This window comes from Solea senegalensis, linkage group LG10, assembly GCF_019176455.1.
Source record: "Solea senegalensis isolate Sse05_10M linkage group LG10, IFAPA_SoseM_1, whole genome shotgun sequence".
NCBI lineage: Eukaryota > Metazoa > Chordata > Actinopteri > Pleuronectiformes > Soleidae > Solea > Solea senegalensis.
The window spans coordinates 23,116,275-23,132,134 of record NC_058030.1 but is presented as its reverse complement, the minus strand read 5'-3'; the positions used below and the strand labels follow the sequence as shown (position 1 = coordinate 23,132,134).

The 15,860-nt window shown below is 41.0% G+C and overlaps 1 protein-coding gene across 1 annotated transcript in view; it reads right to left on the bottom strand.

Moving 5' to 3' along the window:
- Positions 1-1,701: 1,701 nt before the first annotated feature.
- The window catches only part of LOC122775891 (IQ motif and SEC7 domain-containing protein 3-like), a 34,912-nt gene continuing 20,753 nt past the window's right edge, over positions 1,702-15,860 (bottom strand). The window contains exons 7-13 of the mRNA XM_044036100.1: positions 13,433-13,572; positions 13,155-13,286; positions 12,939-13,038; positions 7,521-7,679; positions 7,349-7,441; positions 5,209-5,252; positions 1,702-3,807 (exon numbers count right to left, since the gene is read on the bottom strand). Of these exons, the coding sequence (XP_043892035.1) occupies positions 3,388-3,807; positions 5,209-5,252; positions 7,349-7,441; positions 7,521-7,679; positions 12,939-13,038; positions 13,155-13,286; positions 13,433-13,572 (1,088 nt within the window). The 3' untranslated portion in view covers positions 1,702-3,387. The remainder of the gene's footprint in view (positions 3,808-5,208; positions 5,253-7,348; positions 7,442-7,520; positions 7,680-12,938; positions 13,039-13,154; positions 13,287-13,432; positions 13,573-15,860) is intronic.

Here is a 15,860-nt window from a genome sequence, read left to right as displayed (position 1 = left end):
TAGTGTTTTTGTCAGTCTGTGTAACTCTTCCTTTGTTGAGTTTTTTTTTTTCATTCTTTCCAAAGTGTGATTTGCAAAAAATAAAGTGACTTGTATTTTTATGGCCTTGATAATTGATGTTACAGATTTTAACACGTCTGTGAGCAAAACCTTGAGATAAATAAGACTTTTATTTTCCAAATGAAAAACGTGAAAATAACAAATGACGTGCCGTCATGTTACCCAGAAGTGGGCATATATGATGAGTGCAGATCAGTGTAATGTTAAAGAAATTATGATCAAAGATACGACTGCAGGCCGATTGGGTAGCCTGCGTGTTGTTAACTAGTAACAACTATGGATTTACTAGCCAACTTATTGGATTCTCTTAAAATAACAAAAAAAATACTGAATTAATTTGATCAATTTTCTGGCTCTGAATTGACATGATTTTTTTCTTTGCTACCTGAAAACATCCGACAAGACGCTCTCAGAATGCAATCCGCTTCCGTAGCAGCCTGTCTGCATTTTAAGTGCATCAGCTTATATCCATGAAGCGTGCCATATTTATTTAAATGATTTTGGAGAAACAGTGCAATATCCAGCAGATCCAAAGTTTTCTTTCTGTAAGAACAAAAGTCCTGTGGTGCCCGCACCTCAGAATCTTTGCTTTCGATTGAGATGTCACAGAAGCTTCACAGCTTCACTCTCTCATTCAGAAAAACAACATCTCTGTAATCGGACCCTCCACACACTCAGAGACCCGCGTCCTCCTTGCATGCCTTGTATGGACTCATGAGTGAGTTAGTGAGGATGACAAAGAGCCTATAAAGACGATCATGACAGACAGGACTGAGCGAGTATAGAGTAAAAACTACTTTATTCTTTCATTCTCTTCAAACAGAAAAAATTAGAAATATTCCTTTAGTAAACATTTTTCATCTTTAAGAAATCTCCTTGTTAGAAATATTGTGAGGGTGCAAAGATTAATGACAATACTCCACAGTGAAGGATGCAGATTGGTGGGTCTCCATGACAACCTAGGAGAGGCCGGGGGCTGGGGAGTAGTAAGGGCTTGGGTTAGGGAGTAGAGCAAGTGAAGAAAATGACATTAATCAACTCGACATGCCCTGACAATAATGATACAAACATATCATTTAACTGTAAATGAAAAACAAAGCAAAGTAACAGTAAAAATATATCATGCTGTAGAACAAGTCAGTCAGAGATTACAGTAAACAAAGCAGGGATGCTGACTTGAGTAATCGAGCAGTTTCTAATGTGTTCATCTGAGATTTACCTTATCTAAGATTTGTTGATGCTTTGGCAGCTGTGTGTGTGCGTGTGTGTGTGTGCATGTGTGTATCTTTGTGAGGAAGCAAAGACATTTTAGCTGCTCCTCACTTTCTGTCACACATTAAAACCTGGTTTGGGGATTAGAATTAGGTTTATATCAAATTTAGATTAAAGGTTGAGATTAGGGAATGCTTTAAATGGATCAGTGTCCTCACTAAGATAGCTGTGCACAATGTGTGTGTGTATGTTTTCTTGTATGTGTGTCTTTGTGAGGACCAAAAAAAACAAACCAAAATCCTAGAAACCAGGTTAAAATTATGTTTAGGTTAAGGGTTGTGATGGTTAAGGTTAGGGTAAGGGAATGCATTATGACTATGAGTGTCCTCAGTAAGAATGCTGCATGATTGCATGAGTGTGTGTGTGTGCTGTGTGTGCATGTGTGCGTGTATGCATGTGTTGTGTGTGTGTGTTAAATGTTCACCAGTACAGCATAGCCCTTTACACACCCCTAACAGGTGACACAGCCATCTCCTAATAATCCTGTAATAATACAACATGGTAATTTAATGACAAATATAGATCTCTAACGATATCTGTGTGTGTGTGTGTGTGTGTGTGTGTGTGTGTGTGTACCATGGTAACTGGAGTGTGTTCTATAAAAGCTGCCTATTTCCCCATCTCTTGAAGTAGCAGGATTAAGGACAACCCCCCTGATATTAGACGTGAATAATATTAACTATAATCTTTTTAATAATATCATTTTTCTCCTTTTAAACTATATCTTCTCTGTACAAATACGTAGATACACACACTGGGCAAACCCGTCACTTTTTTCAGAATAAATCTATATCAGCTATTTACAATATATCCAACTTATTCGGTGGTGCAAAAGTACAAGAGGTGCGTGGTGTGTGTGTGTGGATGATTTTTAATCTGCGTTACAATCACGCTCCAGCTCAAAAACGTTGATGAAATCAATAATTAATCGATCTTCACATTCACTACATTTATGCGTCTCTGCTTGTGTAACATTTTCAGTGTGCAAGGAAAAATAAAACACACATGAGGCTTCTTTTTTCCTTTTTTTAGGTTATCGATTATTAAACTAAAGATAAATCTCTGTGGGGATAGATACAGCCTAAATCAGCATCAATATTCACACTAGATAAGCCATTAGGAGTAAATTTACAAGGAGAGGAAGTGATCTGCCTTTTTTTAACCTTGTTTTGGATGCATTGCCAGCGTCGCTCCCTGTTGTGCATGAATAAGCAGAATGAGCACACAATCGCTCAGCTCTGGATACGACTCAGAGGTGCAGATATTATGTGTTGATGGTGTTTTACAATGCGGCGCATCTGTTCCTGAACACTGTGGGAGCCAAACGCCACAGAACCAGGGCAAACATGCGTGTCTGTGAAGGTCACACAAGAGCAGAAAAGACACAACTGAAGAAGCCCAGATCATGTGATTGTCATCAGGATGAGTTTAGTGAGTAACATCATCCTTCCTTACGACACTACACTAAAACATAGAAATGTTAGAGCTTTCTTTTCCATCTTCCTCCATCTGTTTCCTCACACACACACACACACACACACATTCTCTGTTCCCTAGAAAATGGAGGAAACAATCAAAGCGGATAGTCTTCACATTATGCAGAGATGAGAGGAAAATAATTACAGCGTGGAGAAGCTATATTAGCAGTGCTGAAATGATTCTTCGCTCTGTGTGTGCGTGTGTGTGTATGTCTGTGTGTGTGTGTGTGGTATCTAAGACTGAAAAGCTGCACCCAACAAGGCGCGAGTGTAACAAATATCTTCAGATTTAAAGCTGTTCTTTGTCCTTTCATGGTTGCCAGAGTCTGCTTCTCTGCCTCAGAGACAGTTGCTGGAGAGGTGACACAAAAAAAGCAAAGTCACGGGATCTCAGGAAGAGTGTGAAATCCAGACAGACGACGGTTTACAAGACAACACTGTGAGTGGATTCCTGTTGGTTTCCTTCTCCGTCGTCCCTTCATGTGACGGTATGACTCCTTGCGATGCTACTTTGACCATTTCACTTCTCCAGCAAGTGTGCGAGAGTTTGGATGAAGGTACCATCGTAACCCAGGACTCAGACGATGCTGCGGGAGCCACTGGAGTTGCGCCTGCGGGTGAGAGGCATGGTGTGGTGCAGGGGCAAGGGGGAGTCGGGGGGACAGAACTGGTGTGGGTGGTTGTAAGGTGGAGGCGGTGGCGGCAGCGGGGGCTGGGGTCCGTCCCCCTCTCTGACGCGCACAGGTGTGGACATGGCCGATTGGATGAGCTGATGCGTGGCTGGGCCCTGGCTGAGAAAGGCCTCCATGCGGCCTCGTCCACTCTGGTCCACGACGATCACCTTGACAATCTGCTGGCACTGGATGAGAGTTTCTGGGCGGAGCTCCCCGGGCTGCACGGAGCTGAGCAGGGCGGGAGGAGCGGTCAAGGCCAGGGGGGTGGAGTCAATGCTGGGCTGGCTCAGTTGATAGGTCTGCAGCCTGTTGTGAATTGACACCTAGTTTAGAAACAGTCAGAGAACGCATGAGGAGTTACCAGCCTGAACACAGCCTCTACGCAGCCCTCTGGTGTGTTACGCACGTGGGCATGCAGGCATGCAGGGAGGCGGTGTGCAGAGCGAGCGCATGCAAAATACACGCCCTCTTTCTTTCTCAGTTGTGTTCCTTTGTTTTTTTTCGTCACATGATTCACAATTTCTCTCAACATCATTTTTCACACATACAAACACAAACCAGCCCAGAGAAAGAAATGGGTTACAGGATAAGACTTTAGAGGATTTAGGTCAGAGAATGTGGAAACGTGTGTGTGTGTGTGTGTGTGTGTTACTCATGTTGTGGGGATTTAAATCTGTTTACACAGTAACATCATGGAGACTTCTCTTACTTATGGGGACAAATCCAAGTCATTGAATGCATTAAGTTGTGATGGTTAGGGTTCTGTCAATAGTAGGTACGGCTTCCATAAGAGTTAGTCTCCAGAGAACATCGTTCTGGATGTGTGTGTGTGTGTGTGTGTGTGTACTTGTACATACATCTTTGTGAGGACCAAAAAACCTATAAACCAGAGAAGGTGAGGACATTTTGACCCCTCCTCACATTCTGTCACACCCTGAAAAATCAAGTTTAAGTGAAGGTGAAGGGCTAAGATTTAGGATTAAGTCGTGATGGTTAAGGGGCTTCACGTGTATGAATGTCCTCACTCAGAATGCTGCGCAAACCTGTGTGTGTGTGTGTGTGCACATATGCTCAATGAGTTGGAGAATGAGAGGCTTAAAGGTTTAGAGGTTGTCAGGAGAGGAGAGAGAGAGGTGACACCGAGGGCTTGGTGTCTCCCTAACACAATCATTTACAACTCTGAGGGACTGAGTGAGAGGCAGGAAAACGAGGAGAGAAACTAGTGAGGGGAAAAAAACAGCTTCTGTCGCTATGTTTAGCTAAAGGAAGGGCTGTTTTTTTTCTGTTTTTTTTTTTTTACAAATACACATCCACCCACGCTCACTCGACAGACTGTTAAACGTATCAAGCTTATCTGGCTTTGTAGATGGTTCTCTAGGAGCCAGCCAGGGCTTACGGTGGCTTGCAAAGGCTTACAATACAATAAGGCTGGCAAACAGCCGCTGATGAAAGAAGGGTTGTTGTGTAGTGAGTCGTGCGACTGCTGATCCACTCACGAGGCTCAGTTTGTGATACCACTATTGTATCTGAGGCTGTATAGTTGGGATGTGCCTCGGGTGCAGCTCTTTTAAAAGCAAAGCAATGAAGCAGACTTTGTTCTCAGGACGAGGCACAGTCCCTGTCTAACTGCTCACACACACACACACACACACACAGAAGCACACTCACAGAGCTGAGGAGACAGATACTCACCTGAGGGAGACATGAGAAGCTTTGGCACTCACCTCTACTGTGTTGTTGCCCGTTTTATCATACATGTCCTGTTGGCCTGTGGAGCGAGGAAAAGAGAATGTTGATTTCAGCCTCATAAACACAAATCACTTTTTATACTGGACTTTCATACTGAATATTTCAAGGAGATAATCGTCCAGGCACTTTTATTTGCATACTCTGTGAAGTTATCGGTCCAGAATCATCATTTCCCCGTGTCATTCACACGTTCAGTGTTTGTTTCTTGTGTTTAGACTTTTTTATTTTTATTGTTAAATAAGAACAATATCTCTTTTCAATAATGTTTAGTTATATCCAACAACTTCTTGCCACATTTGTGTCCTGGAGGAACAGCATCATAACAGGACACTGAATAAAATAAGGTTTAAATCATTAAAATCGCAAAATTGTACTGTACTGATTATTTTATCTCTAACTAATGTAATTACTTATATTAATAGTACATTTATTAGTTACTTTTGCTCACACACCTCTCTCTCCCCTGTAACTTAGTATTATTATATAATATACTATTATAGCTGATGCTGTCAGCAACAGTGAAACGCAGCGGTAACGTAAGTAAATGACTGCATTACAGGAAAAGTAATCCCATTAAAAACACGTCGTGCTGTTGCCCAACACGTTTGGTGTAACAGGGGTCCAGTTTTTAGTTAATTTAATATTATAGACTAAATATTGATATAGTTGATGTGAACATCACTAACATCCTCTGGTATCTTTTATTTACTGAATGATTTAGACAACCACGCCTCATATGTATAACCTCACACAAACAAGTGCATCCAAAATGTGAAGCTCTTTCACTCTAAAAAAGTGGCAATGATAGAAAAATAACGTGTGTAATATATGTGTAGCCCTGTGGAAAATCTAGAAGACAAAAGTTTGTAACGTTCATAAAAAAGGTTAACAAATAATATAGTACATGGTATAAATAGGAGTATATAAAAAAACAGTACTACTTGAGTATTAAAACTACAAATTAATTTCATTTTCAATTTTTATTGTGTTACTGGATTTAAAATGTATATTTTTGTTTCATGTAAATTAAACTTATTATGCTGGAAGTTGAAATAAAGAAATTCACATTTCTATTTGTTTATTTTCTGAGCCAATGAGTAGCGAGTTGTAGGTCATGTGTCAAGAGAAGAGAGGGAGAGAGCGAGCTAGCGAGGAGTTAACCTGGCACGGCTTACAGGTGCTGCGGTGCTCGATAATATAAGTTATCAGTGGAAATACGTAACCCACATATTTCCTGAAGTCGGTTCCTGTATTATTGGAGTACACAAAACGTGAACTCTGTGTTTTCAGTGGAGAGACTGTTGTGAACAATTTCATCCGACGAGGAGTCTATGTTCCGACAGTTAGCCACCTGCGTTAGCCTAGCTCTACGGTGAGCAAGAAGCTACCACTCTGGGATGCTAAGGGATGTACGTTCGCCGACACGCGGAGCGCGACACATTGGAGTAACCTAGATGAAGCTGGAGCACCATCGAGATGTTCTGTGAGGGACACTGCACGGGATTCGGGAGAGAGGAGCTTCGTGGGCACTTTCTGCTCAGGAAACGGTGAGTTGTCTTCGGGTTTTTGCCTTCTTCTAGCTCGGGAGAGTGAAGCAGCTGCTAATACTTACCTGCACATCAGGCCTGCAACAAACTAAAATTGTTTTTTATAACTATCTTGCTGGCTGGTTTTATTTTAATTTAATGAGGTTTAAAGGAACCATTATTTGAGTTGGGAATTTAATGTGCACTTGAAGTGTGTTGTTTTGTTTGCTGTTGGTTTATCCAATAAGAGGTTTGTAACTCAAGTGAACCACACTGTTCTCTTTTAATTTGACCATTTGAAACTGAAGAATATTGATTTAAATGTTTCTTACGGTAGGTTGGTTTTGGGAACATGTGTGAAGGTTTATTGATCATAATCTAAAGTGGTTTTACTGTTCTATTGCTATTGATCACAGTGAAAAGGCTAAACCAGACACGTATTAGTATAGTTAGAGATAACACTTTATTTAAAGAACCCAAGGTAGTCACCTCTACTCGTACCCAAAGTGCTAGGGGGTGCTACATATGCACTGCTATGAGTAATGTATGCTGTGTTATGCATTTCATGCTGCGCAAGCAGAAGCAGCACCTGAGGGAGAGCCGTGTCCTGTGTGTATGTCCACTTGACCACCGTTGGTGTGTATGCTGTGCGGCTGGATGCCCTGTTGCCTCTCCAGTTCCCCTGCAACACCGGAAAGTGAGATTACATACACTGTCAGCCTTATACAGTGCAGTGTGTGTGTGTGTGTCCTCTTTCTTACACTGGATGTGTATCTGCTCCATTTCGTTGACCTCTGCGATGGCCTCTCGGAGCTCCTCTGCGAACTTCCTGAGCTCGTCACCGCTCGGGGAGCAGAAGCTCACCAGCTGCTTCTTCTCTGAGGTAAACGGGCTCAGCATGGTGATGCCATGGGCGTAGTCTTTAGAGAAACAACAAGAAAAAGACGTTCATATGATTATTAGAATGGTGTATTTCCTTGTAGAACTTATCCAGCTTACTTCCTCTTCTACTCTGTAGTTTTCCTTTGTGTTTGTTCCAGGTGTTACTCGTGTTGTGGGGACCAAAACATGGTCACATTATGGGGGATTGTCCTCATTAATGAGACAAAATCAAGCCCTAGGTGAAGGGCATGTAAAATGAGGTTAAGATTAGGATTAGACTAGTAATAGTTATGGTTAAAGAAATATTTTACCATTGGAAAGATGAAGGTCATCTATGTGAAATAACATTTGAAGCAAGTATAGATGAATGACAACAACTCCCAGAATGCACTGCACTCGCTGCCCCACAAGAGTCTCGCTGTCTCAAGCTTTGAAGCAGATAGATAGATACATAGAATACTTTATTCATCCCAGAGGGGAAATTGTATTAGCGTGCAGAACTGGAGTTGTAGATTCAAACCTTGAACTGATGTTTACCCTATGCTGATTCCAAAATTTCCAAAGTTGGAAAGGGTTAGACACAAAAAAAGAAATAAAGTCAGGCATAAAAATAAATTAATTTAGAAAATATCAAAGTACTGTAGTCGATGGCTGCCTCTACAGACGTGTCAATTAAGCGGTACTTCAGAATCGGCTATAATAATAAGGAAATTCTCTCTCTTTTGGCTCATAAACACAGTGTGGTGATAAGTATTAGGACACTGAAGAGACTGTGTCGGAAACTTGGTTTGTTCAGGAGGATAAACCATACAAACCTGGAGGAGGTGGCCACATTCATACAAAATGAAATAGCTGGAACGGGGCAGATGCAGGGGTTACCGATGGTTGCACCTGCGTGCGATCCAGAGAGAGTATGTTGTATCACAAGATACAATAAGGCAACTGATCAAGTTGTTTGATCCTGTCAGTGTGGAGCTCAGACAGACAGTCTGAGACGCAGACACTACCGCACCAGAGGCCCTAACGCGCTATGGCATTTGGATTCCTATGACAAGCTGAAGCCATATGGCATTGCCATAAATGGCTGGCTGCTGTCATGGAGACATCAGTTGCTTGTCGCTTTGTTGTGGTACTGGTCAAGTCTTGTGCCAGATTATTATTTTTTTGCCTGACTTCGTGTGTTTGTTGGGGGGGTCATTAGATCCAATTCTGAACCTTTCAAACTGTATGATTTATGATCAAACACCTGCCACTCTAACAACAGCCCCATCACTCTCAGCTTTTGTTTGGCATTCATAGATTCTTCCAGTGAAAGACGAGATGTCAAAATCTATTTATAGTTCCAGAATTTGCGAGATATTTTATGACAAACTGTCCCGTTAACAGACTGTTTTCTCGCCTGTCGAGTGTCTCCAGTGTATCATCGGTGCTTAGTATGGACACAATGAACTGTTGAAGTGACATCTTTGTATTTTCTTGCAGTATTTGAACCATTTGCAGGTTGATTTTGGACATATAATATTTTTGTCACATTAGACTTTACCACCAATAAGTAAAAAGCACTCTTGTTTTTTATGAATATATGGTGCTGTTTGTACTTTCACTAAAACACTAAATCTGTCCTGACCTTCAAGATAACCGATGGTTTTAGTTAGGGATGCACCGATACGACTATTTCCACCGATACCGATATCCGATATTAATATTGCTGCTATGGTCGATAACCGATATCTACCGATATCGATATATGTTTTAAAAAAAAGTTTCTGAGATGATAAAAGTTTGTACAGAATGAAAATCACGCAAGCTGAATTTTTGAATGTCTTCCTTTATTTTCAAAACATGTTTTACCTCCAAATAACAAGGTCACGTAAGACACAAGTAACCAACTACAAGTAAAGGTTTTTAGAAACCTTTACCACTTGTAGCAAGTGTGTAACTAAATTAAATTACAGTTATACTCCCTCAACTCACTAAACTCCTGTGAGAAAGTTTGGATCATAAATTACAAACATGAACATAAATAAAAATAATACCCTGCCAAAGTTACTGTAACCTAGATAAGGGCGTCTATACTGGGTATGTAAATAAAGTCAACAACCCTTCCTTCCGGCAACAACAAACGCGCCACTTCCCTTCACAATAAAACTACACAACAAATATGAGAAACAATACATGACAAGCTCTACTAAGAGCTGCCATAATAAAAAAACATGTTAAAATACTTTATCAAACTTGCCAGTATTCATGGCAACCAGATATTTATTCAATTGCAAAACATCGGAAAAGTAGCGCCGACTTGGCAGGTTGTTGCGGGGTTCAATATGCGCTATCAACCGTCGGAACCCTCGGCTGGTCGTCAAGAGCAATCATTTCCATTACCTTGATCGTTATTGCCCTGGCCACTGTCTTCCTTTGGTCGAGTCCCAGCTGCGCTGCTTTCTTTTTGTCTGCTGCCTAATGTTACTAGCGTTAGCTTCCTGCCGTTGTTTGTGTACTTCAGGGTGACGGTTTTTCAAATGACATAATCAAATTTGTGGTATTGAATGACTTGACGCGGAACGCTCCGCGCATTACCTCGACTTTGCAAGTGTTGGATAATGCTTTTTGCGTATCTTCTATTGACACCCTGAAAAATAGCCCACACCGCTGACATTCTCTCTCCTCAACACACACACACACACATCTTGTGCTGCGCTTGCGCCACTGACGCTGTCATATGCCCAAACAAATGCCGCATGGTCTCCCCTTCCCGACACACATACACAAACAGCAATTAGACGGGTATAAACATCGGTTGTTAAAATCGGCGTAGTTTTACTCATTGAACCGATACCGATATGTTAAAAAATGACGAACATCGGCCGATAACAATATTAATGCCGATATATCGTGCATCCCTAGTTTTAGTCCCTTAGTAACATTTGTCATGAACCACTCGTAGAACCCACAGAATCATAAATATAAAGAAAAATAGACGTAACTGGAGCAGGAAGCATTAATCAGCATTTACAGCAGACGGATGAGAATCAAAGGAATGCAGATCGCCTCAGACTTCACACACACACACACACACACACACACACAACACGGCTAACACAGTCCATTAGGCTCACTCACATTCAGGACAATGAGAGCTTTGTGCCCACTTCAGTCGCATTCATTCATGGTTGACAAATGAATTGTATTTATTGAATGCTTTTGTGTAATCTAAGCTGTGCGTAACAGCTGTTTGTATGTTGTGTGTTGATGCCATGTCCGGCTCTGTCTCATTTTTACACTCACATATTTAGACTAGGGGTGGGCGATATGACCTAAAATTAATATCACGGTATTTTTCATTTTTTGAACGGTGATGGTATAATATCACGGTATTACTTTTTTTGGTAGGTTTTGGGAGGAGTACATATTTTTTAATAATATTCTAATCTGATATTTGTAGTTTTTTTTCCTTTCTGATCCGGTCCCCAGAGGAATCACGGCTAAACAATACTAACAACGAACAATACAATACTAATGTGGTGGCCTTAAATTTGTTTTTGTTTTCTTTTTTTAATACAAACAGAAAAGGTCTTGACAAATTTTCTGAATATGAAATGTTAGGTTTACATAGTGTAACTTACCAATAGCGTTGTGCAGTCTGTGTCCAAAACATGCGAGTCTCGTATATTTATTCATTTCCAGAGCGCGCACCATGTTTGCACCGCTGTCAGTTGTCATGCACATCAGACGCGCTTCATCCAAGCACCAGTCAGAAAGTGCATCCTTCAGACCTAACGCAATTATTGCTCCGGTGTGGTCTTCGGGGAAGAAGGCGGTCTGGAGGCATCTGCTGCGAAACTTCCAGCGGCCTCGGTCTCTCCCTCTGGTTCCAACACTCCACTCATCTTTTTTCAGATATTATTGGCCCGACCTTTCTTGGCGATGTTTGAGCAGTTGTTTCTTTATTGATTACCCAAGTGCTCGTTACGCTAATTTAATGGCCACTCCCCTTTTACCACCGAATATGTTTTACTTTTTTATTTGCAACAAGATATACTGTATATAAGGACAGATATTCAGACCACTGAACGTTTGAAGAAAATGTAATGCATTATTATTTAGAATTAGGAGATTATTGGCGCTCAATTGATTTATCACGGTATTGACGGTATTGCAAAATCCATATCATGGCGCAATGTCACACCGGTGCTGACTATGACAGCGGTATACCGCCCACCCCTAATTTAGACGACTTTTTGACATTTGAAGCTTCACTTTTGTGTTTTTATTGTATTTTCTTCAAATAACGATCGTCCCTCAGTTGTTCTACACATTCTGTTTTACAGCCTTGTGTATCTTGTTTACTTGCTCTCACACATCATAGATTTCCTTCCCCGTCCCCATGTTTTCCTAATAGTTTTACCTGAGCCTCCTTGTGTCAACTTCTCCCAGTATTTAGTCTCTGTGTTTACCTTTATTTCCAGCTGGGGTTGGAAGCGGGGTGGGAATTATGGGAATTAACTGGAAAGGTTTGATAATTTAATGAGCCATTTTGTTTTGTCATAATGTCCCATGGAAAGTTTCCAATTTTGAAAATTCCCAGGAAAGCTCATACAGGGTACAGGAGCATTGTTGATCTTTCAAACCCTCCTCCCACTCCTGAAGGACATAACTGTTATATTTCATATCCCTTCACTGGACTCCACCAGTGCATTACCTCACACTGCACAGTGACCTTTACACTTCACTAGTGCAGTTCTTACAGTAACATTGTTGCACCTCATTTCAGTTTAGTATGTTTTGCTGGTACGGGGTGAACGTGTGTGATTGTATGTACAGTTTTGTTGTATTATTTATGTATATTGTTCATGCTAGGGGAATGTGTCCGTACAGAAGTGCAAGTAACAATGACAATAGACTAAATAAATATCCTGATATTATCTAAAGTGCCGTCCTCATACACCAACTACGTGGTGGGCAGAGGGTTTATATGATAATGTTTCGCGGGGGCATAAAGATATTATATATTATTACAGATAATATAGTTTTCTTTGGTTGATCACTGCCTTAAAGCAGAAAGTCTAACACTGTATACTTGACTATCTGTTTTATATATCGCCATATTTATCAATGTTATTGCACAGTGCAGTCATGACCCTTTGACAAGTGGTTCAAAACTTGGATCCTGACCCAGACTCAACACACAACTATGCTGCTAATAAGCTCACTCAGCAGTTTTTCCAGCACGAGGTGTGAACTGTACTCAGAGAGAAAGTGCTGCAGAGGGAGAGAGAGAGGGAAAAAAAGCATCTTACATTCATTGCTGAAGAGGTGAAACTGCATTCCCAGAAGACCCATCGCTTTACAGAAGTTGTATGAGGCCGAGCTTTTTTTCTTGGGACACAGTTTGAGGATCTGCAGTCGAGACAGGAAACGCAACAAAGGTGAATGAACACACACGTTTTGTGTTGGTTTATTCTCAGGTGTCTATTTTCAGCACTCGAACGTATACATCTACGGAGTATCTGTACCAGAAGCAGGTCATTGAAGAGGAAGACCTCCCTCTGAAGCTGGGACAGTTTCTGCTTGTGAGGCTTGTTGGCATCAGGGACTTCAAACAAACGACAGCAGCACACCAGACGTCTGTGGGGCACAGCCAGGATCTACAGGGGCGGCGTTAAAAACATGGAGACGACAGTTCAGTGCAAAATAATGTATAACACCAAAGAAGAGAGGACACACAGGAACAGACAGGCTCGTGATACAGTAGGAGTGGGGAAAAAGGAGAATAAATGAAGACATTACTCACAGTTTTCAGGCCCAGGATGGATTGCTCCACACGGCTCACATAGGTGACATGATCCTCGTTTGAGCGGAGCTCTCTCTGCTGAATCCGCTCATAAATGCCTGCCACCATCTCTCTGGGGATGTCGGCTCCATCATCCACACCTGAGGAAACAAGGGCCCACAGGATGTGATCGGTGGACAAACATGAGGTGATAGAGAATCTCACCATCATTGATGAAGACTGATCACGTTTAAAGCTGTAGTGTGTAACTTTTAAACTCAAGGCACGTAAGAAAAATAATATTTATTTAATATTTACAATATTATAGAGAGTAGAGAAACCCAGCAATTCACATAATGAGCAAGCACTAAGCATCAGAGGAGAGAAAAATCTGACAGAACCAGACTCAGATCCCATGCAATGACGTTACATGGGAAGTAATCAAGTAAAGCCAGATGGTTGCAAACATGTTGAAGTGATTAAACATGAAGAATCACCCACAAAAAGGGAATTGTTATCTTCTACATTGTACAGGTCCGTTGACTTTATGTATACCCTTAGGTAGATTTGTTTTGCAGTAAAAAGGAGGGGGGGCATGAGTATTACACATAAAAACAACACAAAACATGGCCAAAGACACGTTATGGTTAATGTATCTATATAGCACTTTTCCTGTCTTGATGACCACTCAAAGCTGCTTCACACTACAGTTATTGCCATTCACCCATTCACACATCTGTCATACCCCTTCACATGCACATCGGCCTATAGACTAGCAGAGTTGAGAATTGGACCCAAAACCTTCCAGTTGAAAGAGAGCTCTCTCTACCACCACTGTCTCCCTAAAAAGTAATCCAATAAATAAATAAAGAGCAATTGCAACAGCTGTTTGTATCACGATTAGCCTCAGACCTCGGGACTTTAAATCTCTGACCAGATAGAAGGTGCTGAGAATCACTGAAAAGCGGATGGGAGTCGTCATCACAAACGGAGCAACTGTGTGAGTATGCAGTGACCCTGGACACAGCTGTGACTCCCTGATCCACTGAACATTCCTGTCATGTATACTGTATGTTTCTATTCTTTGTGATGTGTAATCTGCACATGTGACACCTCTGCACATCTGTCCGTCCATCCTCTGTGGCTCTGATGAGGTTTCACCCGTTTTTTCCTCTGTTAAAAGGGTTTTTGTGAAGACAAACGTCACTGAACAGATTGTTTAGCCCATCTTGGCAAACTGTATTTGTGATGTTATATACAATTTACTGGACTTGAAATCTACTGCTCAGAAAAGCAGTTTTGACAGAATAAATTATTATTCTGTCTTATTGTCTCCACCCACCCCTGTGCTGCTGCTGTATACACACAAACGCTCCCTCAGTCAGCTCTGTTTTCAGATAAAGGACACAGCAAACAAATAATAATCATTCCAAACACAGGAAGAATAACAACATGAACAACAAAATCACCACTGCAGCTTTTAATACTTAGTTATTTTATGACTTGACTTTTATCATCAAATATTCTTAGTTATTTCTGAAGATGTTTTTACTCATAGTTGTTCTAATTATTGTCAGATATTTCTATTTCTGTGACCCTATAACAAGGTAAGCTTGCTGCACAAATGGAATCTTAACATGTAGTCAGCATTATCACCACCCACACGCTCCTTGTGTTTTTATTTTGAAAGGCTAGAGCAAAGTGTGGGCCGCCGCCGGTACTGAAGTGGGTCATAAGAAGTCATTAAAAGTAGCAATTTAAGTTTCTAACTTTCAGTGTTGTAATTGAACTTCACACTAAATAACATAAATAAGATATGCGATTTAAAGAAGTAACTAGAGTTAATAAAAGAATTGTGGGATTTAAATCATTCTTTTTCATCTTTTACACAGCAGCCGTTCACACATGTTTTGACATGAAAAGTTCATGTAACAGTAAAACAACATGGAAGCTAAATGGAACTCAGCCATCATTGATTGGATTATTTATAGTTCTGATTTTCTTACTGTGACCCAGGGTGACGTCTTTGAACGGGGTGTGGGTATGAAAGACGTGTGATAGAAAATGTGCTGCGTATAGATGTACTGTATGAATGTGAGAATGAGTGGCTGTGAATGAGCGAGTAGTGGAAAGCAACTCTTGAGTGGTCATCAAGGTAAGAAAAGAAATACAGACCATTTACCGACTGCTCTGCAATAGAACATCACTGAGGATTCAGTTTTTTGTTGTCTGGTCTTCACTTCACACTTTCTCTCTTTTCCTTTTTGGTCTCTTTGTATTAATTGCCTTTTCATTTCTCCTCGGCCGCCCGTCATCAACGCCTGTCTTTTGTTATTTTTGTTGGGCAATAAAAATAAGTCATAATCCACTGGTTAGGACTTACATTGGGGTCCTCAGCACTAAAAGCTGGCACCACTAAATATCTCCGGTAACTGGAGAGGGATCATAT